At 37.1% G+C, this 25,270-nt stretch overlaps 1 protein-coding gene across 1 annotated transcript in view; it reads left to right on the top strand.

Annotated features, from left to right (window-relative positions):
• DTHD1 (death domain containing 1) overlaps positions 1–25,270 on the top strand; it is a 65,388-nt gene that overhangs the window by 9,340 nt on the left and 30,778 nt on the right. Inside the window, 5 exon segments of the mRNA XM_029947641.1 lie at positions 926–1,105; positions 3,810–4,054; positions 15,233–15,397; positions 17,336–17,625; positions 24,862–25,106. Of these exon segments, the coding sequence (XP_029803501.1) occupies positions 926–1,105; positions 3,810–4,054; positions 15,233–15,397; positions 17,336–17,625; positions 24,862–25,106 (1,125 nt within the window).

Below are 25,270 nucleotides of genomic sequence, written 5' to 3'. Positions count from 1 at the left end.
CTTCATTTTAAGCTTTGGTGGTTATACAAATAGATCATCTTGTTTTCCTTTATGTACTCTGTTCCCTTTTGTGTGATAAAAACGCTTGAATATGTGCCTGCATATATGCATTACAAATTTAAATGTCACTATATAAAAAAGACACACAAATATCTCTTTTCAGTTTTTTGCTCCCACTGCATGAAGGAGAGAAAGAGAAAAAAAATGACTCTGCTAAGAGATTGTGAGCTGTCAGAAGGACAAATATGCTGACAGTACTGGTGCTATAGTGTTTGCAGGAATTATCCAAATGATGAAATTTGGAATTCCCTAAACCAGCATTAAATATTCTGGACAAAGGCCAATATTTATTAATTTTCTTGGTCAATTTCTTTGAGAGAAAGAGAGAGCAAGCGAGCTAGGGAGGGGCAGAGAGAGAGAGAGAGAGAGAGAGGGAGAGAGAGAGACTCCCAAGCAGGCTCTGGGATGCCAGCACAGAGCCCAGCACAGGGCTCAAGCCCACAAACCATGAAATCATAACATGAGCTGAAACCAAGAGTTGGACACTTAACCAACTGAGCCACCTAGTCTCTCCTAAAGGGCAATATTTAAAGTTTATTCAGATAAAGGAAGATAAAGGATTCCAAAAATACTTAATATTTATAAAAACACTAAATGTGATTGTCCATTCAGTATACATCTTGGGGGAGGATTTAATTCAAATTTAAAAATATATTTCTCTCTCTTCTATCACATATTCCACATTTGAGAAACTTTGAGGACTTCTAATTCATCTCATGAAATGATCATCCTGCGGTGTTAATGAAATCCTTCTCAAACGTGAGAGATTACCGGGGCAGCAGACTTCTCTTTTGTAGCAGAGTATGTACAGCAGATACTCCCTGAACCGCTGCATTAATGTCCTTTCATGTCCTCTTCCATACAGGGGACCTGTGCTGAAGTGAAAGTGTACAAGTTGGGCATCTTTTCTGTTGTGTCTTGTTTAAAGAAAGAGTCCTTCACGGTGACAAAGAAAGGCCTCACTCTTAAGCCAAGCATGGATTCCCGAGTGTCCTTAAATTACCCTCCAGGAGTTTTTGGCTCACCAGTCCTGGTACAATTAAAGGTAAGGGCTAAAAACTGATGAGTGTCTTCTCATAGATTTTGTGGGTTATCAAACCTAGTCCCCAAAGGATAAAGGTACCACTATAATAGTAAATAAATTCTTCTCTTATACTTTTCTTTTTAATCCTTTCTTTCTCTTATTTAAATTTTATTATTTTTTTAAATTTCAAGAACAGAATTTAGGGGCTTATTGCGACAATGCCCTCCTTAATTCCCATCATCCATTTATCCCATTCGCCCATTCACAGAACCAGAAGCAGGCTCCAGGCTCTGAGTTAGCTGTCAGCATAGAGCCTGACGCGGGGCTCAAACCCACAAACGTGAGATCTGACCTCAGCCGAAGTCGGAGGCTTAACCAACTAAGCCACCCAGGCGCCCCTCCATTTGCCCATTCAATACCTCTCCAGCAAACCTCCGTTTGTTCTCTATAGAGTCACTTTAGTTTGCCTCCCTCTCTCTTTTTAGCTTATTTTTTCTTCCCTTCCCCTAGGCTCATCTGCTTTGTTTCTTAAGTTCCACATATGAGTAAAATCATATAATATTTACCTTTTTCTGACTTATTTTGCTTAGCCTAATATGCTCTAGCTCCATTCATGTTGTTGCAAATGGTAATATTTCACTTTTTTTGATTGCTGAGTAATATTCCTTTATATTTTATCCATTTGTCAGTTGATGAACATTGGGACTTTTTCCAACTGTTGGACAAATTTCCAATAATTTGGCTGTTGTTGATAATGCTGCCATAAACATTGGGGTGAATGTGCCCCTTCAAATCAGCATTTTTTAAATCCTCTGGATAAATATCTAGTAGTGTAACTGCCGGGTGGTAGGGTAGTTATATTTTTAATTTTTTGAGGCAGCTTTGTACTGTTTTACAGAGTGGCTGCATCAGCTTGCATTCCTACCAGGAGTACAAAAGTGTTCCCCTCTCTCTGCATCCTAGCTAACATCTATTGTTGCCTGAGTTGTTAATTTCAGCTGTTCTGACAGGTGTGAGGTGGCATCTCATTGTGGTTTTTATTTGTTTTTCCCTGATAATGAGTGATATTGAGCATCTTTTCATGTGTTTGTTAGCCATCTGATGTCTTCTTTTGAAAATTGTTCATGTCTTTTGCCGATTTATTCACTGGATTATTTGTTTTTTTGCGTGTTGAGTTTGATAAGTTCTCTATAGATTTTGGATTGTAACCCTTTATCTGATATGTCATTTGCAAATACCTTCTCCCATTCTGTCAGTAGGCTTCTAGTTTTGTTTAGTTTTGCCTTTGCTGTGTATAAGCTTTTTATCTTGATGAGGTCCCAGTAGTTCATTTTTGCTTCTGTTTCCCTTGCCCCTGGAGACATGTCTACTAAGAAGTTGCTGTGTCTGAGGTTTTCTCCTGTAGGATTTTGATGGCTTCCTGTCTTACATTTAGGTCTTTCATCCATTTGAGTTTATGTATGGTGTAAGAAAGTGGTCCAGGTTTTTGGGTTTTTAAAAACTCTTTGTTTGTTTGTTTGTTTTTGGAGATACAGGGAGAGAAAGAGCATGAAAAGGGGCAGAGAGAGAGGGAAATACAGAATCTCAAGTAGGTTCATTCTGTCAGTGTAGAGCCCAGCATAGGACTTCAGCTCATGAACTGTGAGATTGTGACCTGAGCCGAAATGAAGAGTGGGACACTTAACCAACTGAGCCACACAGGAGCCCCTCTTATATTATTAACGACCTAATATACAGTGTTATCAGTGATAAAGTGAGGATTTAGAGCATAGTGAATCTCATTCCAAAGTAAATCCCTGCTTAATTTGAAAGCTTTCTTAGCTGTGTGTGTATGTGTGTGTGTGTGTGTGTGTGTGTGTGTGTGTGTGTGGGCGCGCGTGTGTATCTTGATGATATTTACTGACAAAAACGTATGTTGAGTATCTATGATAAAACTGATGCCAGAATTTGGGACACTCATATGATTCAAGATTTGCATTTGAGAGGATGGCAAAAAGGAGGCTAATCAAGTAAAATGTTTATTATTATGAATATTTGGTTATATTTAATTATAAAACAGCCCTTTTGGGGAATGAGGATTTAATATATACTAACACCATTTGCAAGGTATATACAAGATATAATGGAGCATCATTGCACATTTTAGAGATGCACTTTCTCAATATTTTCTGTCCTTCCATCCTAGACTCTCCCCCATACTCTCTTGTTTCTCTCTTGCATCATTGTAAGTGGTTAACAAAGAAGGAAAATTAGGGGAAAACCCCATACTAAGAACAGTGTATTCATAAGTATTTTCCATAAACTTTGAAGTTTTAGAATCATGCTAGCTATTTTGATTAGCCACTCTTATGTGAGAGGAAACAAATATAGTCTTGTTTTCCTAGTTTCTGAAGATCACTTGATCTAACAACAGTTCTAATGAGAAATTACGTAAAATGTCTATTTTGTATTCTGGGTCATTTTGTTGCCTACAAGGAAGAGTGTTTCTCAGTTATTTATAACATAGGACAAGGAGCCCATGTTTCAGAAACACTTTGTAAAAGGGGACCAAATGCTGTGTTTTTTAATAAATTAATTCATAGTTGATTCTGGTCAATAACACATAGAGAAATATATAAAATTAGATTCCATCAAATTTTCAGAAAATTGGCTTAGCCATGTGCTGATACTTTGCATCTTTTGGTATTAAAATATAGGAATATATGTTATTTTTTTCCTTGTTTAGGTCCAACCAGTTGACCCATCTTTGGTAGCATATTTAAAAACACAGCAAGATACTTCCTATCCGGTGATATCCACAAGCCCTCTGATCCACGTTAAGCACCCATTGATACATCCTTTCCAGAAGCCAGTTACCATATTTCTACCTTGTGCTCCACACCCAGATAAAAAGAATCTTGCATCTGAGATAGAGGATAAAAGAATAACTAGCGCCACTACAAAAAGGATCATACCAGTATACCTCACCCGGTGAGTTAAGTCCTTATATCTCTAACTGAGCTGATAAACTAAGAAACATAAATAATTGAAAAATGTAGTTGATGTCTCATATTTAAAAATAATTATTGAAATATCATGAAACATCTTCATATAAAAATAAAATATTGTAGACTCATAAAAGGTAATGATTTTAGACCCACAAAAGGCTCAAATGTATGCTATGTGGTGAGGTAGATACAGAAGAGGTAAAATTAATCTTTGCTTTCAAAGAAATCATGACATGGTTAATTATAAAGATGTGGCATAGTGATTTTAACTTATATTTTAAAGAGTGTGCTGTTGACGTAGGGAAAAGATTAACCTGAACTTTTCTAAAACAAATTAAATTTGTGTTTGCCATGTAGGTGGAATGTAGGTGGATTCTTCCCAAATTTTTATAATTATACAAAATACCCACCAATGAGACAAATATACAAATTGAGTTACTAGCCAGAAATGACTTTGGAAATGAAATGCTAACAACAAATAGGGTACACAGAACAATCCTGATCTTAATTCCTATTCTTTCATTTAATACTTATTTTTTCTTTTCCTAATGAAAAACGTAGAAGGGAATGTTTCTGTTGTTCAGTTCAGAAGGAATATTTTTTCCTTGAAAAACAAAGAGGGAGAAACAACTTCAGAAACTTAATTAAAATTCTATCTACTATTAATGGAGAAGCTACTGTGTGCCAGGTTTCCTGTGCGTATTGTCTTATCCAATCTCCCTTATCTTCATTTTATTAGTAAGAAGACTGAAACTCAGTGATATTAAGAACGTACACAAGTCACTATACCTACCAAGTGATGCAATCTTGGACAGGCTCACGTACCTCTAGATTTACTCGTGATTCTGTATAGCCATCCTTTATTAACTTTGAAACTGTAAGGCTAGAAATTGAGATATGGATTATTCGTCCTTTCCCATGATGGTTGCAATTTAGGGAGCTGGCAATAGCAGAATATTAGGTTGTGGCTGGGAGAGGAAATGAAACTTTCCCTTGTGCTAGAGAGAATATAAAAGTATAGACAGGATCCAGTTACATATACTTTTGCTACTTGGGATGGAGATCTCTCTCTCTCTCTGTCTATCCATCTATCTATTTATATATAGATATATAATCTCTCCAAATGGCAGTTTAGTTAATCCATGTTCCTGTGTATCATGGTAAAGATTTAAAACCAGAAATATCCTAAAACTTCCAGTTGAAAATGTGCCAGTCTAGGGCCGGCTGGGTGGCTCAGCTGGTGAAGCAACTGACTTTGGCTCAGGTCATGGTCTCATGGTTCATGAGTTTGTGCTGACAGCTCAGAGCCTGGAGGCTCCTTCAGATTCTGTGTCTCATTCTCTCTCTGCCCCTCTCTTGCTCACTCTCTGTCTCTCAAAAATGAATAAATGTAGAAAAAATTTAAATGTACCAGTCTAATAGATTAAAGACATGCTCTTTTAAATATCCTGGGATACATATATTTTTAAATTTATTTTTGTTAATTTTTTAAAAAATTATTTATTTTTGAGAGACAGAGAGAGACAGAGCATGAATGGGAGAGGGGCAGAGTGAGAGGGAGACACAGAATCTAAAACAGGCTCCAGGCCCTGAGCTGTCAGCGCAGAGCTTGATGCAGGCCTCAAACTCACTTACCATGAGATCATGATATGAGCTGAAGCCAGATGCATAACCCACTGAACTACCCAGTTGCTGCTATATATAGTTTTAAAGATAAGAACTTAATCCTAAGAATGGACTCTTACCAGTAACCTGTTGCAGGAATCTAGTATTTCTACCATATATAGAGGGTGGATGGCAAAGGATTAATAAAAATAATTTGTGACTGATATGTACATTGCATCATAAAACAAAGCTGCTCCTTTTGCAATAAATACGATAGAAAAATAATTTGCTTGTCCCTGATTGTCTAATCCCCTAGTCTGAGAAATATAAATTTATCCCTGTAACACAGATCTCATTTTTGGATCTGATTATATCAGTGTTTCTCTGCCCCTCTTTTGCTATATTTGCACATGCTTCAGAAATGACAGACAGAGGGGTACCTGGGTGGCTCAGTTGGTTGAGCGTCCGACTTCGGCTCAGGTCATGATCTCACAGTCTGCGAGTTCGAGCCCCCCATCAGGCTCTGTGCTGACAGCTCAGAGCCTGGAGCCTGCCTTCAGATTCTGTGTCTCCCTCTCTCTGACCTTCCTCTGCTCGTGCTGCCTCTCTGTCACTCAAAAATAAATAAAAAACATTAAAAAAGATTTAAAAAAATGAAATGACAGACAGAATGCAGAGAGAAGTTGTAGGCAACATACTGCATGGTCAAAAATTCAGTGCCCCCAGGCATAGGGATAAGAGCAGAGGTAAGTGGAGCTCCAGGAGAAATCACGCGGAGGACGACACATTTTCATACACTTAATTGATTCAAAACGTTTGAAATCCAGTTATTTCAGGTAGAAGACTACACAGTGGTAGTGCAGTTAAGTTATACTCAGTAAAAATGATTAGACACTGAAAACGGATCTATAAATTATGCAAATGGATCTGCTCTCTAGATCTGAGAAAGAGATTCAAGTGGCTACCAAAGTGAGTGGACGAGTATTCATTCAAGATTAAGGGAAAAAACACAAAACCCTACATGATTTCATAAAGAAAAAATTGTAATATCAATCAAAAAGTTTTCAGAAGCAGAACAGAAACACCAAAAAACATGCTACAGAAATAAAGAAAGAAAGCACCATCCTGACATTTCATAGTAACTTGAATAATGAGAATCACAGTTACCCGCAGAGTATTATAGAAATCTATTTTGTAAGTTTAGTATGATCCAGGAAGCAAAATTTCTGAGCAACAGAAAGCCATCAGGATAGACTAGAAAAAGACAAGAGGACAACAGGATTAGATATGAAGATAGCAGGCAGAGATGAAAGAGGACACATGTTTGATAAGGAATCATTTGAAGTGATGTCACCTAATAATTACAAGTACCCTCAAAGGAGTGACCAAAACAACCATAAAAGAAGCAATAATCAAAGGCATAGTTGAATTAAATTTTCTGATGTTGATTAAAGCCTTGACTTAGAAAGTGCTGATTGATTACTAGACACAATTTATGAAAAACAACAACAAAAACCCATACTTAGGCATAACATGGGAAATTTGAAATGCACATTTAAATAAAACGTAATTCTTTAACAATCCACTCTGCAGAAGCAGATTTAGTAAAAAGGAACAAAATCAGCCTCTCCTGAATCTCATTCATAAAAGCACAAAGCACAAAGCAAAAAGGAAAAGTTTGTATGGCAAAAGGATAACAGAAGGAAAACAAGAAAACAGCATGGTTTTATTAAAAAGATGCTATAAATGAAATCATCAGTTCTATCAAATAAATATAAGTGGATTAAACATAACATACCGTTCATCTTACATAAATCTCTAATATTTTTTAAAAGCTTCGACGCTGCATTTGAGATGATTCTCTTAAATTTGTCATATATTTTACTTTTTTAATATTTTGCTATTTATTTATTTTTTAAAGTAAATTAAGTGTTTTTTTATTTTTAGAGAGAGAGAGCACACTTGGTCTGGTAGAGCAAGTGGTAGAGAGGAACAGAGAGAGAAAGAGGGAGAGGAGAGGGGCAAAGGGAGAGAGAGACATTTGGTATTTTTACTGTTTTTTAAATCAGTTGTTTCAACTGTTCATTTCAATCATTGTAACTCTCATTTCTAAAAAAAAAAAAAAGAAAGAAAGAAAAAGAAAAAAGAAAAAAGGGGTATTGATATATTTTAAAAATCTTGTTTCAGGATGCTCTGTTTTTTTTCATTATGCTTTCTATTTCTTTTGTTATCCCCTTGATCATTGTAAACATACTCATTTTATGGTTTTATTGAGATTATTCTATCACCTACATATTAACATGATATTTAAGAATATCTATTAGCATGGTGTAATCTAGTATGTTGTCTGCAATGCTAATTTCATCCTTAGAAATTCATTTCCAAGTACTGATTATAATTTTTAGTCAGATCAACTTTTCTTCTCCCCTTTTCTCCTGCCCAGGGCAGCTTTGTGTGTTTGTTGCTTTCTTGAGCCAACGTTTAAAAAGATTTTGGTTGATTTTACTATTTCTCATTTCATGGCCAATGCTGGCCTTTTGGGATTCCAGTTTTATGTTGAATTGGTTCCAGCTAATAGCTAGAGGCTGATAAACCTGATAATATACTAAGCTCCAGCCCCGCACCCCTGGTGTGTATGCACGGTTGGTGGGGCAGGGTGGGTGTGTGGCAGAGACTAATGAGGGTAGGAGCCTCCATGGAACCAGTTGCTCATGTTCCTTAGGAAGAGATGAGAATTCCAACTTTTTGAAATTTGTTTGATTGTTCTTTTCCAGATCTAAGGGATTTTCCTTCTGGCTTTTGAGTTCTTCTACCTTACTGTGGGCGGGGTGTGTGTGTGTGTGTGTGTGTGTGTGTGTGTGTGTGAGAGAGAGAAAGACAGAGAGAGACAGAGACAGAGAGAGACAGAGAGAGAGAGAGACATTTTGTCCAGAACTCCTATGTAGCAGAAAGATGGCCATTTGCCATCAACTCAATTGGCCAAAGTACTAATTTCTTTTTTCCTTCTCCATTTCTTTGCCCTGGTGTTTGGTTTTTCTGCTAGAAAATTCTTTTTCTGTCACATTTAGGTGAAGAACTCTGGTCTATTCTGTAAGTGGTAGCTCGACTCTTTCCTTATCTGTCAAGACATTCTAACATCTTTAGGAGGGATTGATTTTTCATCTCTTTGTGTCAGCCACGTTCTGCACTAGCCACATTCTTTGTGCACATACTATATCATACTATAGAATCATTCTCCTTCCCAGTTATCATCACTCAGCACAAGTACAACATTGTAGGTGTTCAAAAAATGTAGTGTGAGTTAAATAAATTAATGAATAAATTTGTGGAAATGTATATAGTAATCCTATACTTTTCATCAGTACTAAGTTAGTATTTTATAATATGCTGTTGCTATTGGTGCTATATTTGGTAGATGGATTTTCTCTCTCCATTGGAGCATAATACAATAAAATGAGAACCTATGTCAACTATTTATTTAACATTCTTTCATGTGCTCATTTGGGCAGCACATATACTAACATTCTTATATCAAAGGGTAAAAACATTTTCTATGGAAATAGGAACACAGTGAAGCACACCATGTTTCATAAAATAAAAAAAGGTAAAACCTAGGTGAGGCCAAATCATGGTCTAAATATGAAGAATTAGTGGTCTTTATTAGATTACATTCCTTTATGTTTGAATGATTTCTGGGGAAAAGATGAGAGTCATTTAATTATAAACCAGAAAAGATTTCTTGACAGTAATGAAAGTGAAATTAATTTATTAAATAGAATATTATTCCATACTATATAAGAAATACTTTAGGGAGCTAGATGGGAAATCTTTTTGCTCATGAAAAATACCATTTCTATATAATGCCATTGGTTGTAAGATTATAATGTTCAAATGTAATATGTGAGTCTTATACAAGAATATTTGTAAAATATATGTGTCATAACACATAATATTAAAAGGGACACGTTGGTAAAACTACCACATAACTTAAGGAATCAAAAAGAGACTCTCACCCAGAATAGCCGACACAGAAGAACAGAGTTCAAAGACTGACACTGCCTGACTTCAAGGCTTACTACGAAACCACAGTATCAACAGTGTAGTATTGGTGAAAGAACAGGCAACTAGATCAGTGGAACAGAATGGAGAGCCCAGAAATAGATCCATATAAAAACAGTCAACGGAGTTTTGACAAAGAAGAAAAGGAAATGCAATGGGATAAAGACAGTCTTTTCAACAAACGGTGCAGGAACAAGTGTATGTCCACATGCAAAAAAAAAAAAAAAAGAACATAGACAAATACTTATACCTTTCACAAACATTAACCCAAAATGGATTATAGACATAAATGCAAAATGCAAAGCTATAAAACTCCCAGGAGGTATTTTCACCTAATTTCACCTACTAGGTGAATATCTAGGTGACCTTGTGTATGGTGATGACTTTTAGGTACAATACTAAAGACACAATCCATGATAGAAATAATTGATACACTGGACTTCATAAAATTAAAAGCTTCTGCTCTGGGAAAGAGAATATTAAGAGAATAAGAAGATGAGCCACAGAGTAGGAGAAAGTATTTATAGAAGACACATCTGATAAAGAACTGTTATCCAAAACACACAAAGAACTCTTAAAACTTAACAATAAGAAACAAAAAAGCTTGATTAAAAAATGGGCCGAAGACCTTAACAGACACCTTACCAAAGAAGATGTGGGGTTGGTAAATAAGAATCTGGAAAGATGCTCCACATCATATGTCATGTCATCACTGAGATGCAGATTAAAACTAAAAATTCCTATCAACACACATCTATTAGAATGACCAAAATCTGGAACACTTTCAACCTTAAATGCCAGGGAGGTTGTGGAGAAGCAGGAATTCTTATTCATTGTTTGTGGAATGCAAAATGATACAGCTACTTTGGGAAATTTTTGGTTTCTTACAAAACTAAATATATTCTTATCATACCATCCAGCAATAGCACTTCTTGGTATTTATTGAAAGGAGTTGAAAACACAACTCCTTTGTGTGTGTCCACACAAACACCTGCATATGAATGTTATTCAAGATTTATTCTTAATTATCAAAATTTGGAAGCAACCGAGATGTCCTTCAGTGGATGAATGGATAGGTAACATCCCTACAATAGAAAATTACTCAGTGGCAAAGAGAAATGAGCTATCAAGCCAAAAAGACATGGAGGAATCTTAAATGTATATTGCTAAGTGAAAGAAGACAATCTGAAAAGGCTACCTACTCTATGATACATACTGTATAAAATTCTGGAAAGGCAAAACTATGAAGACAGTAAAAAGAACAATGGTTACCAGACATTGGAGTGAAGGAGGGATAAACAGGCAGACTATAGAGGATTTTTATGGTGGTGAAAATATTTTGTATGATACTATAATGATGGCTACATTTCATTCTACATTTATTCAGACCTATAGAATGTACAACACAGAGTAAACTCTAATACAAACTATGGACTTTGGGTAATCATGATGTATTAATGTAGGTCCACTAATGGTAAAAATGGTATCACTTTGATATTGATAATGGAGGAGGCTATGCATATGTGGAAACAGGAGGGAAATGGGAAGTCTGTGTATCTTTCTCAATTTCTCTGTGAACCTAAACTGGTGTGAAAGAAAGAAAAAAAAGAAAGAAAGGAAGAAAGGATGAAAGGAAGAAAGGAAGAAAGAAAGGAAGAAAGGAAGAAAGAAAGAAAGAAAGAAAGAAAGAAAGAAAGAAAGAAAGAAAGAAAGAAAGAATCTATCCTTGAAGTTTCTAGTAATGCCTATTTCTACTTGTGTAACTTTGAGACAGAACTTTTTTTCTTTCAAGTTTATTTATTTATTTATTTTGAAAGAGAGAGAGCACATGAGCAGGGGAGGGGCATAGAGAGAGGGAAAGAGAGAGAATCTTAGGCTGACAGTGAAGAGCCCCACACAGGACTTAAACTCACAAATCTTGAAATCATGACCAGAGGTGAAGTCAAGAGTCTGATGCTTAAATGACTGAGCGACCCAGGTGCCCCTGGCCAGATCTTTCTTGAAAAAAATCTTCTGAGTGTCTTTCCATTGTGTGGCATTAAGGCATTTATCTCAGAACAACACATCAGGGTACTATTAGACCTGAGACTGGCAGTTTGGAGTGGACATCTGTTGTTTTGTCTACCCACCACTTTAATTTTTGGAATTGTACACAAATTATGGGAAGTGTTCTTTCCATCCATGTGAATCTAATGGGAGTTTTCATGTCTTTAAATGTCTCTGTTAATTGAGCACTTGACCCAAAATGGGCCAATTATAATTGCCCTAATGTCTGGAATTTTGGGTATGGTAAAAGTTTCACCTCAAGTAAAAGCAAGATCAATAATTCTCGAATAAAAAATTTTATTTAATGAAGATTTACTATGTTTTATGGAACTCTCAGTACATCAGAATGTTCTGTGGAGTGTGACCAAAAGCTAGTCATTGCTAGGCAACAGTAGATGTGAAAGTTTGCTAATAGCATATGTAAAAAGAAGAGTTTATTTGCAGAGTTGTTAAGAACAGCCGGGGTGACTAAGGATGCTACTAATAATTTGATTTCAAGATGAGGTATATCTATTATCATATTAAAGTCTAAATTTGAAATGATGGATGTTAATTATACTGTGATAATCATTTTGTTACATATCCATGTATTAAACCGTCACACTGAACACCTTAAACTTACACAATGTTATATGCCATGAAATCTAAATTTGATCTTTATATCATTGAGGAATTTTTGATTTTGAGTGCCAGAAGAGCAAGCCCAAAGTTTTAAGGAAAAAGGAATTCTTTGGTTCTTGTAAACAAAACATCTGGGGATATATTTATCTTTACATTCTTTTTGAACCAGAGAGAACCTAGGCTCTCTTCTCTTTCTGCCTTCCTCCACGCCAATTCCATTTTCTGTCCCTCATGCTGGCAACACAGCTTCACCTTGATTTTCCAAGGTCAGTGGAAAAGGTGAAGCTTCCCCACAGCTATGCATAAAGACCCTGAGAGTTATTCTCACCCTAAATCGGTTAGAGGCCCATCACTGAACAGATCACTAGGGCTAGGAGGAAGACACCCTACAGGGGAGGCTAGACTAACAAAAACTTGAATTCCCAAGGTCTGATGACAACAATCTATATCTCACACATGCTGTGTCACTATCAAAGGCAGGCTGTCTCTTGGTTATCCTCACTCCAGGACTCAGGCTGAAAGGCAACCACTTTCTGGCTGCTGTCATGAGTAACAGAAGAAAAGCACTGAGTAAATGCCCATGAGCAATTAAATGCTTGGTCTCCGAGTGATATTCACCGTTAATTAACCAGAACTAGTCATATGGCCCCACTCAACCATAGGGGAAAAGAAGTGCAATCCTATCATGTGCTCAGAAATGGGAAAAATGGGATTTTTTAAACAAATTTTATTAATGAATGCCAAATACACTATATGACTCTGGTTTTAGACCTGCCTGGACCTGGAAGTAGGATCAGTTCTGCTACTTCTGAGAACCTGTAGGTCCCCAGAAATGTTTAGGCCATTGGTAGAAAAAAGTTAGGAGTTGTTATCAGAAAAAAAATCAATCATACATTTAATTAAGTAGGTTTCTAGTAAATGATCAACGTTTTGGATTCACTTTCAGTATACATGCCTGTGTTAATAAGTTACTAAATTCCAGGGTGTCTGGGCAGCTCAGTTGGCTGGCTAAGCATCCTACTGTTGATTTTGGCTCAGGTCATGATCTCACAGATCCTGAGATCGAGCCCTGCGTCGGTCTCTGTGCTGATAGCATGGAACCTGCTTGGGATTCTGTCTCTCTCCTTCTCTCTGCCCCTACCCCACTTGTGCTGCCTCTGTCTCTCTCAAAATAAAAGAAACTAAATAAATTAAAACAAAACTTCACAAAAAATAAAATAAATTATTAATTTCCAAGTGTTACAAAATTTACTGTATTTGTGGTTTTAAACCCAAAGCCAAAACTAAATGTTATTTCTTCCCCTCTCCTCCATATTTTAAACTGGTTGATTCCTTGAATGAATCAATAGAATCTAAAAGTTTCAGAGTAGACATGTGAAATCTAATTTATGGCTCATTGGACAGCTCAACCTGTGAAAACTAAGGTGGTTTTAAAGCCGTAACTAATTATATTCACAAATAAGGATGTGGGATTCACACTTGGGTCTTCACTCTTAGTAACTAGCTAACATGGTTTTACCCTCTGTGAGTTGTACCATCATTAGATCATTTTTTTTCTCTACAATGTTCAGTATCAAGGGCTTTTTTTCCTTTCTGAGGAACAGATATCCATTTAAATGAATTCAAGAAAAGAATTTATTGTAAGGCTATTCCATATCTAGGACTACATGGATTCTTTTGATTTCTCTCCTTTTCCCTCTTAGAATTTCCTCTATTTTTCCTTTCTTTTTAAAAAAACTTTTTTAAATGTTTATTTATTTTTGAGAGATAGATGCAGAGCATACGCTTGGGAAGGGCAGACACAGAATCCGAACCAGGTTCCAGGCTCTGAGCTGTCAGCACAGGGCCCAATGTGGGGCTCACATCTGTGATACCATGACGTGAGCTGAAATCAACCACTTAATGGACTGAGCCACCCAGATGCCCCATATTTTTTCCTTTCTTAAGAACCTCTGCGCTAATTATTTTCATAGCCCAGGCTGCTGCAGCTAAATGACCACAGTGACAAGTTCACTGTGAGCCTCTTAGCCAAATTCCAATGAAAAAGTAAATTCACCTCTGGTTGGTGGAAGGTATCACATGATACATACAACTGCAGGTTGAAAAAGAAGGAAGATTGCACAGGAAAGCTAATTGGCTCTGTCTTCTGTAGGAATTAGTATAAAAACATTAATGCTATTTATGCTTACTACAATTACCAGTGCTTCATAAATACCAGTTTAACTCTGATGCAGATACTATTGTTGTTCTCATACTATAAGTAAGGAAACTGTGAAACAGAGTTACCAAATAACCTGCCCATTGGTCATATGGTTAATAAGAGGCAGATCCCACCTACGATTTGAAAGTAGATAGTCTTGCTCCCAAATCTGTGGGCTTACCTATTAGATGCCCCCACTACTCTTAGTTCTCCTGAAGCATCTGGGCTTTGACCAGTGACTTTATTAATGTGTTGAGGTGTTCCCTTAGCTCTTTTGCCAGTAATAAAATGCTTCTCATTTTCCAAAGCTCACGTCAAATATTAACATTCATATTGCAAGCTTCCCTGAGCACCTTCTTTCTGCTTCTAAACCAACTTGCACATTCCCTTACTTACCACACCAATCATCTTGTCCCGTATTTGGATAATACTGTAATAATGTACTCTTCAGTAGAGCAAGAGCTATATGTTTCTTTTCTTTGTATTCCTGGTGCATAGCATAATTACTGGCACATAGAATACATTTAACATACTGATTTTGGATTATTTGCTTAATAAAAGAATGAATGCATTAAATAAGATTCATGCTACACAAATTTTACCGGTTTCTCTTCTCCTACCATTGTATAGGACAAAAAGCGCTTCCATAAGGAATCCTGGGAACAATGCCTGTGAATCATTGAAATTACTGGGATTCAGAAGTGGAGACAGTGGTTGGTTTGGGCTTGATAATGTTGTAGTGAGAACCATGCAGAGTGGCTTGATATCATTTGAATTGTGCGAACATTTAGAGAGGTAATACAATAGTAAACAATACAAATTGATGATATTATATCCTGATGAATTATAATTGATGTTTACTCAAATGCTATCATAGGATTAAGTTTTTATACCTCACAAAGGAATATAAATAGTTCTCCAGGGTGTGCTGAAAACGTAAACCAGACTTGATATAAATATGCTATCTATAATTTCATTCATGATAGTTTAATAAATGCTTTTGGAAACCACTTATAACTTAGATTTATTTTTAGAGATTCCTTTTAACTCCAAAAATAGTTTTTAAACAGTACTTTTATTTATGAAATTCCATGAATACAGTAATTAACTGTTCATGCTATGCTCATCTCATAAGCATGTATATGTAAACTGAATTTGTTATTTCAATGTCCTCATTTTGCCTTCCTCATTTCCATGTTGTCTAGACAGCTAATTATGAGCAGAGTTCTAGGCAGTTTTAAGGCTCATGAGGAGCAGACACTCATAAAGAGAAGGCAGTCATATGTCTAAAGATAGCTTTTATTTCAAAATGAAAGATCTTACATCTACAATTGTCTTGGGTCAGAAGCAGAGTTTAAGATGAGAGTTTATTGATTTATTGAGAGAAAACTCTTAGATGAATCCTGAAAGGGAATGAAAGAAAGGAGTGGGGCCAGGGAATGAGCTGAGGAAACAGATGGTTTCAGAAGAGGGTTTACCTCAGCCTGATACCTCGGGGAAGCTCTGGAGTGTGAGTACCAAGGAGGCCGGTTTATACCCTTGCATCAGTCTGGCCTTGTCTGTGGGTGCGCTGGCCGAGGGCACTCTCATAAGGCAATTCTGTGGAGAAGAGTTGGTGCGTGTGTGTGAGGGAGTAGGGATCCAGCCCAGAGAGAGGTGTCTACATTAGTCTGCTAGGCGCCATAATAAAGCTCCACAAACTAGGTGGCTTAAACAACAGAAATGTGTTGTCTCATAGTTCTGGAGGCTAAGAGTCCAAGAGAAGATGTCAGCAAGATTCATTCCTTCTAAGAACTGTGAAGGAAGGATCTGTTCTAGGCTCCTGTCCTTGGCTTGAAGGTGGCCATTTCTATGATCACATGACATTCCCCATGTGTGCACATTTCTGTGTCCAAAGTTCTCCTTTGGATATTGGATATCCAATCTCCAGTCATATTGGATTTGTGTGTATCTAATACCTTCACATTAACTTGATTACCCCTGTCAAAATCCCATGTTCAAATAAGGTCACACTCTGAGGTACTGGAAATTAGGCATCCAACATATAAATTTGGGTAGAGGGGACAAGATTCAACTCAACAGATCCATTCATAACAATCCTTACCACACAGTGACAGAGACAAATATTTTAATCCCCACTTATGATATGTATTCTTTGTCCTGTTGGCAGTAAATGAATTATCTTCATTATCTTTCTCTTCTATAGCTTGAAATAATACCCATTGGTGATGCTAGTTAAAATATAATTTAAAGTATACTGCCATATTTAGAGCCGATCTGACCCTGTGGGATTTCTTTGTTTGTGAACATCTGTTTATAACTTGGTTTGGTTTTAATGGTTTCCTGACTACCAGGAGTTTCATTAAAATCATTCAGAGATCTAACTAGTTGGTTATCAGAATGCTTTATTTCATTTTTTAAAAATTCTTTTAATGTTTATTTTTGAGAGAGATAGTGAGACACAGCGTGAGCAGGGGAGGGGCAGAATCTGAAACAGGCTCCAGACCCTAAGCTGTCAGCACAGAGCTGATGAGGGACTTGAACCCACAAACTACAAGATCATGACCTGACCAAAGTTGGATGCTTAACCAACTAAGCCACCCATGTGACCCATTGTGCTTGATTTTAAAGGAAGCTTGGATGATAATGGTTCTTTTCTTGGGTGTTATTTGTTATCAGTGATATTTTTGAGATTGTATGTTTCCCTTATGTCATGTCTCTGCTCTCATGCAGGTTTATTGTGCTACACATTTCTTCCATTGTGGAAAATAGTCTTTTGGTTTCTTTTGTGAAAGCTCTAGAAGAAGCCTTGCTCAGCACCACTGCCTGTGTTGTACTGTGTCACCAGAAAGACAATCCACATAGAATAGTCATTCTAGTGGTGCCTTCGAAAGATTTAAATCAGGTGCTTCAGAACTTGCGCTTGGAATCCTTTAGTGGCCCTCCAGAGTCATCGCGCCATTTCCAAGTCAAAGAAGGAGAACACATACTTTTAAGATTTACTGGAAATATATTTGCTTCAAGTAAGTATAAAGACACCTTTTTGTATGCTTTGTGGGCTAGTAGCCACAAGCTTCAGAAGGCCTTCATTAATCTTGTATCATGAAGGAAAACTTCAGAGAACCCAGGGGAGGCTTTTGAAAAGTAGGAAGAGAAAAAGACTTATTTGTTTTATGCTTTCAGTCTCTTTCTTTTCTTATTAGGAATGCATTTTCCCTTAAGGCTGACCCTACGTGACACTCTTCTAGAAATAGTCTTCTCCATGAATACTCTCTGAATCCAAGCTAGGATCATCTCTTTCATACACCCATTCAATGGCCTCCTAAATACTCCTCTGCCTCCACTAAGAGCCATGTGAAGTCTCCACTAAGATTCATGTGAGGTCTATTTCTACATGGGGACAATAGCGATCCTTTAAAAATATAAATCATGCCTTATTACTCCACCCCATTAAAATGTTACAATTATCTCTTATTCTACTTAAAATAATATCAAAAATCTTTCTTATGTCCTACAAAGAATCTAATCTGGGATCAGCGGACTGATCACAACTCTCAAGGGATGTGCCCATAGACCTATATTCTAGTATAATTGTCTTATTTATACTTCCACATTCCTAATTTTATGTATTTAAAAGAGTACTCTGAGAAACAAACAGTGGGTTTCACCAAACTCCAAAAGGGTTCAGGGCACAACAGTGGCTAAGTACCTGTGACCTAGATGACATGCCTTGCTTACCTCTCATCCTCATATTTTTCTAGGGCTTTATAAAAATTCCATTATAAATCATACCACAATGTGAAATTATTTTATTTATTTGTTTACTTATTTTTTGCTCATATACTTATGTTCTTCACTGGAATGTAAATTCATGAAGGTACTATGTCTTTCTTGCTGTGTACCCCTGAGCCTAGAAGATTGCCTGGTACATCAAGTGCTTTCAATAGGTATACAGTGAATGAGTGAACATATGGAAATACTAAGACAAACAAACAGGGTGAATGAATACGGGAGATTACAAGACAAGGTAGGAGAAATGAGGGAATAGATAAGAAAAAGAGATAAAAGAAGATGAAGAGAAAGAGAAGAGGAAGAAAAAGGAGAACACAGAGAGAAATCAGCTGTGTGAGAAAGGAAAGAAAAAAGATTTTTGGAGAAGTTGATATCCCAACAATTTTTTTTTAATTCAACTTCTTCTCCTTTGTAATTTCCTTCCTTGGGGTTGAATAGAATCTAACAGGTATGTATGTAAAGGTGAAGTGTAGGGGAGAATTCAGGCTTGGGGCTTATGGGGATTTCTGGCCCAGGAATCTTGCAATAGAGTTGACTTGAAGTAATATTCTCTGTTCACTTGTAAATTGACACAGATCTCATTGATTTTTTAATGCCTATTTTCTCTCTGATTCTGGAAATGAATCAAAACTCTGCTGGTTCTTTTTTGTCACAAAAATGATGCAGCTTGAAGCTGAGGTTGCCCTTTTTCTGTATCTCAGAAATAAGACCCAAAATGTCCCAGCGTGAACTGTCTCTTCCACTTTCACGTCCAGAGTCCTAGGTATCTGAGTCAGCTGGCAGAACTTCACGAGTGAGTAACAAGGGTATCAGAAAAAGAGGAAAGAGAAGGGTGAGGAGAGAGAGGAAGGAAAGTACTGGGCTTCTGAAGCAGAAATCACAGTGTAGATCCTGGGACAACCTCTCTAAGAAGAGATAGTAAAAAACTGGAAGTGTCCCACCCAAACTGAGGATGCCAGTGATTTTCCTGTAATATTTAGGACAGCACCTGTGTTTACCTAGTGCCATAAACGGGAGTGAGTTACTGTGCTTCCCACAGGCAGTGGTACTGAGTGTACTATTTCCTGTAATGGGGAGGGGGAACATATGCTAAAATAAGAGTCCCTAAGGTTGTCTTGTATGTGCAAATTCCTCCATGTAAGGAATGGGGAAGAATGTATCTTCACTCAAGGGAAATGAACCAGGCAGGATGCCAGGATTGTGTCTGCTTTGCCTTTCCTAGAGACCTATGCTCTATGGCCTCACTGGATTTTTCTCCATCTAAGGGGAGCAAGATTCTCAGGGGAAAAATGACACCTCATCCTTTCATTAGAGCCTATGATGGTCTTGGTGAATCTCAAAGGCATACAGATAGTGTCTGCCTAGAGGGTTCTTGACGCCACCCATCTATCCCCGCCCACCTCCAGTTATCTCCTATTGTACTTTGAAATCTCACCTTGATGATCATGCTTAGAAAAGTGTTCCCCATCTTTCCTGATTATCTCAGTTCTTATCTGACTCTTTTGTGGACATGACCATAGATACAATCTTTATTCATTTAATTGTTTGTTGGATGTCACTTTCTCTGACTACAGTCTCATGAGAACAGGTCTTGTCCTGTTGGTGGGCACCATTCAATCCCCAGCACCTAATATGGTGCCTGACAGCTAGAAGTATTTGTTGGAAGAATGAAGACAAAAAATTGGGAAAGATTTTAACATTATAGAATTATGTGATTAAAAGTATTTATATTTTTAATTAATGGATTTAGATGCTGCCCTTTGAGAAATGTTAAATTTTTTATATTTACTTATATAGGATTGAGATAATTCTTTTGAGTGAGGTCATGCACCAATTACTTTATTTCTACTTCTAAGAGAAAATAAATAGGCGCTCCCCTTGGTTTTTTGTATTAGCCTTTGGCATTCTTCTGAACATAATAAGCTAAAGTATGTCTTCATTCTCCAGGTTAGAGCTGTTAATTCAGCGCTTAAACTTTCTATTTAAGTCATCTAATCCCTCCCTCCCCAGTGCTCACAAAATCCAGAGAGTTCCAGGTAATAAACAGATAAAATTTTACATACTGACACTTAAGTATGACCTGTAACATCTACTAATGCCCTAAAGAGGTTTGTGTGCATCAAATTTGCCCCAAATGCCCTTATGCCCAGAGAAGTGACTTTCCAAAAAACATGTGTAGGATGTTAGAATGACCACCCTTTCATTCATTCGACAAAAATTCCCTATCCTTGCGTATACTGTATTCTACTAGAGAGGGACAGAGAAGCAAATAAGGAAATAAAATGGACAGTGTGGTGGGGAGGAAAGTGCCTTATAGAATAATAAAGCAAGGAAAGGCTATCAAGAGTCTCACAGAGAGTGCCAGAATCGCAATTTTAAATAGACTTGTGAAGGAAGACATTTTTTGAGAAAGTGACATTTAGACAGAGACTTGAAGAAGGTGAGAAAGGAAGCCATAATTCTGTCTCAGGGGAGTTGGTATTCCCCTGAGGCAGAGTGAATAGAAGTGCTACTTAGCAGCGGCAGACACCGACCTGACATGTTTGAGGAACATCAAGAAGGCTGAAATGGGTGGTAGAGAGAGAGTAAGAGAACAGTTGTAGGAGAGGAGGTGAGTACTGATCATTCCTTGAAGGCAAGGAATTCGCTATTTATTCTAAGTGAAATGGGCAGCCATTTTGTTAACAGAGGAGTCATATGATCTGAGTTAGATCATAGAATAGATTTTCAAACAGTTATAATCTCAGGGGCAAATGAAGGATTGGGGAGACAATTAATGAGCCATTGTAATAAACTAGGCAAGGAATGATGGTGGCTTAGGGATAGAGGTGGTAGAGAGGTGTTAGAATACAGAAATGCCTGGGGTCAAAGGTTCTTGTTAGATTTTTTTTTTTTGTTCCCCATTTTGCTATATTTCACTTGTCACTTAGCTATCTGACATTTGTAAGCAAAAGCATATATTTCTACATTTGTACTTTTTATGTCATCTTTGAAAAATATTCCAATTCCCTTCATTGAGAAGAAAATATATCTCTGTGAGGTATATCTAGTAGCTCATAAAATATAAATAAAATTTGTATTTCTCCATATGACAAATATTTATTGAACAGCTACTGTTCCAAGTTATTCTAGGAACTATATAAATAATACACTGAGGAGGAAGAAGTTCTCAAAAGGTCAGCTAATGGTTGATTTCATAATTTTGGAATGAAATAAACGGATTTTGCTTTTACTTCTTCTCTAAATATGCCAATGTAGGGGGAAAAAAGTAGAATAGTGCAGTTTTGGGGGCACCTGGGTGGCTCAGTCAGTTAAGTGTCCAATTTGTGATCTCTGTTCATGTCATGATCTCATGGTTCATTAATTTGAGCCCTGTGTTGGGCACTGACATCATGGAGCCTGCTTGGGTTTCTGTCTCACTCTTTCTCTCTCTGCCCCTCGCTTGCTTATGCTCTGTCTCTCTCAAAATAAATAAATAAACTTAAAAAAAACAATAGTGTAATTTCTTTGTGCTGCTTGTCTTTCTTCCCCTGCCCCCCACCCCCTGTCACAAGGGGGATTCAAATATATTGGGTTGCCTGGGTTGCTCAGTTGGCTAAGCATCTGACTTTGACTCAGGTCACGATCTCGTGGTCCATGAGTTTGAGCCCTGCATCTGGCCCTGTGCTGACAGCTCAGAGCCTATAGCCTGCTTCAGATTCTGTGTCTCCTTCTTTCTCTGTCCCTCCCCTGCTCGCACTATCGCTCTCTGTCGCTCAAAAAAAAACAAACGTTAAAAAAAATTTATAAAGAAACAAAATATAGTGCTTTGTCTTGGCAGCAATAAAATTTCCAACTTAAAAAAAAATCTATGGTTTCTAACACTAAAATCATGCTATTTATTACTGTATATCCTCAACACTTTCATCTTCATTTCATATTTACATTACAGATTTTTAGTTTAAAAAATTAACTGGCAATGAAAGGCAGATAAATTTAAGACCTAAATTGAATCAATGTAGCTTTGCTTCACCCTCATTCTTTATATACTGTGTATAAATTATTCCTTATGGTAATTGTGTACCTGGCAGGGAGTATCTTTCAAAGGAAGGAAGGAGAAGGAGAAATTTATTAAGTTGTATTCTGTTGGGACCAAAGTAACAACTCTAGTATAGCACAGAATAGAAGTTGGCCCAGTGTTACACCAGTGATCTAAAAAGTATAATTTATCTAATTTATTAGATGACATTACACTGACTCCAAAAATGTATCTCTCTCTCCCTTTTTCTTTTTTTTTTTTTTTTTTTTTTACCAGCAGGAAACTCTTTTAAGAAGCCAAGCCTGGGCTTGTCATTCTGTAATTCCTTTCCTAGAATGTCCTAGGGATCATTCTGTTCAAGTAGCCAGGATGTCTCTAAAATACAAACCTAAGCAAAGACACGTATTCTGACACTTTTTATAACCTGGAGTTTTTCAAATTCTAGGTTTACTGTGCTTTAGAGATTCACCAAAATGACCTCTGGCGGTGCAACATGGAAAAAATATTGGTGTCATCTACATTTATCGCTGAACTCTGATTTCCTTGGGAAGGTTTTCCCAAAGTTGGAAGGTTTTCCATGAGAAAGAGCTCTGGGTAGTCAATGTTCAGACTTCTAGGTGTAGGAGGAAGTTGCAACTTAGAAAAGCTTCACATTGACATATTTGAAAAAGTATGTAAGTGTAATTTTTTACCATACGAATTCAAAACAGTTGAAGGGTCCCACTGCTTTGCTATTATTACTCTCATTTGCTGACCACTTATTATGTGCTACACCTGTGCCAGTCATTTTATCCATGTTATTTGTTTTCATTCCCAGAATAATCCCAGAAGGTAAATTTTATTTCTCTTGTTTTAAAGATAAGAAAGTTAAGCCTCCAATAAGTTCAGAGATGGGAAAGAACTGGATAAATATTACAGTGTGGATAAATAGTTGGGGCTGGCCTTGGACCCGGATCTCTACATTTGAAATACCTTATCTTGACTGCTACAATATAGCTTACATTTAAATTTTGCTAAGGGCAATGGAGACACGCCTTAGGGAAATGGCAGTGTCTGTCTCACTATTGGAATGACAAGGTAAAACTGTCATGGCAGAACCCCCAGGACAGTGAAAGGTTATCTTCACTAGAGCTCTGGTGTTTTCACGGAGCAGTTGAGAAGATATACCTTTATTTTGTGGAATTAATCGGGTTTCAATAAAAATTTCAGTAACACGAATCTAGTAGCTATTTCATTTTGAAGTTTAGCTAAAACATCTCTATTTTTCTTTTCATTTATTCGTTTTGAGAAAGAGGAAGTGAGCGCAAGTGGTGGAGGGGCAGAAAGAGAGAGAGAGAGGAAGAGAGAGAATCCCAAGCAGGCTCCTCACTGTCAGTGTGGAGAGATCCATCTCACGAACCGTGAGATCATGACCTGAGCGAAATCAAGACCTGGACACTTAACCCACTGAGATACCCTAGAACATCTCTATTTCTGCGATCCTGGACATGTTTTGTACCCACACTGTCAATAAGGTACTAGACACATGTCACTGTTAAATATTTGAAATGTAGCTAGAGTGACTGTGGAGTAAATCTTTAATTTATTTAATTTTAATTAATTTCACCATTAATTTAAAAAGCTACATGCTGCTAGTGGCTACATATATCTAGAATGCCTATATTTTTTTACATTTATTTATGATTGAGAGATGGAGAGACAGAGCATGAACAGGGGAGGGGCAGAGAGAGAAAGAGACAGAGAATCTGAAACAGGCTCCAGGCTCTGAGGTGTCAGCACAGAGCCCGATGTGGGGCCTGAACCCATGAACCATGAGATCATGACCTGAGCTGAAGTCAGACGCTCAACCGACAGAGGTTCCCCGGGCGCACCTATAGAATGCCTATTGTGAGGTTATGATAGTGTACAATACACGGTGAATAGTTAGGGAAGAGGAAAAAGACAATTATTGAAAGGTAAATATAATTTCCTAAATACAGAAAGAACAGAATACTTTCAATAGTTTTTTTTGTTAGAGTAAAATGGAATGGAAAGAGAAAATGAAAGATTATTAGATCTAGAAATAGCCAGAAAACACCTGGTCCAATTACAGAGAAGAAATCTTTGGGGTACCTAAGTGGCTCAGTCAGTTAAACACCTGTCTCTTGATTTTGGCTCAGGTCATGATCTCATAGGTTGTTGAGTTCCAACCCCGTGTCAGGCACAACCTGCTTCTCTGTCTCCCTCTCTTTCTGCCCCTGCCCCACCCAGGTTCTCTCTCAAAAATAATAGACATATAAAAAAAGAAATCTTTTTAGTAATCTATTGCTGCTAATATTTTGGCAAGAGGCAAAGATATCAGAAAAGCTTAAATTGTGTTAAAAATGGAATAATTATTTGGATTTTAAACATGTATATAAGGCAAAGTGGTATATCTTAGTAGTAACAAATGTATTTCACTTCATTTTAGGCAATGGAAAGGATTATGGAAAAGATTACAGGCTTATTTTTCATTTGCAAAGAAAACCCCGGCTGGAGCTCCAAATCAAAGAGGTAGATGAATTTGGAAACTATGGCTGCCCTCACTATAAGGGCACCATTGTAGTTTATAAAGCACCTAAAGAAAAGACAGTCCGCAACTTGGATGAATCTTCTTTACTTGATGAAAACCATTCTCAGTTGCCAATTTGCAAGTTGCCATTAAAATTGCCAAAGGTGAGTTATTTTACTTCCCTAATTACCATATTTTGTTAATTTTTATAATTCTCCACCACAGTCTACACTTCAGGCATATGGATACATAAGGTTAAAAGGAAAGGCAGAAATCAAGTTGTTAAGGAAGGAGTGGGTAGCTACAGTTTTAGAGTGGTGGAATACAG

This window comes from Suricata suricatta, chromosome 1, assembly GCF_006229205.1.
Source record: "Suricata suricatta isolate VVHF042 chromosome 1, meerkat_22Aug2017_6uvM2_HiC, whole genome shotgun sequence".
NCBI lineage: Eukaryota > Metazoa > Chordata > Mammalia > Carnivora > Herpestidae > Suricata > Suricata suricatta.
The sequence above is the reverse complement of the archived record's forward strand: the minus strand, read 5'-3'. Positions and strand labels throughout refer to the sequence as shown.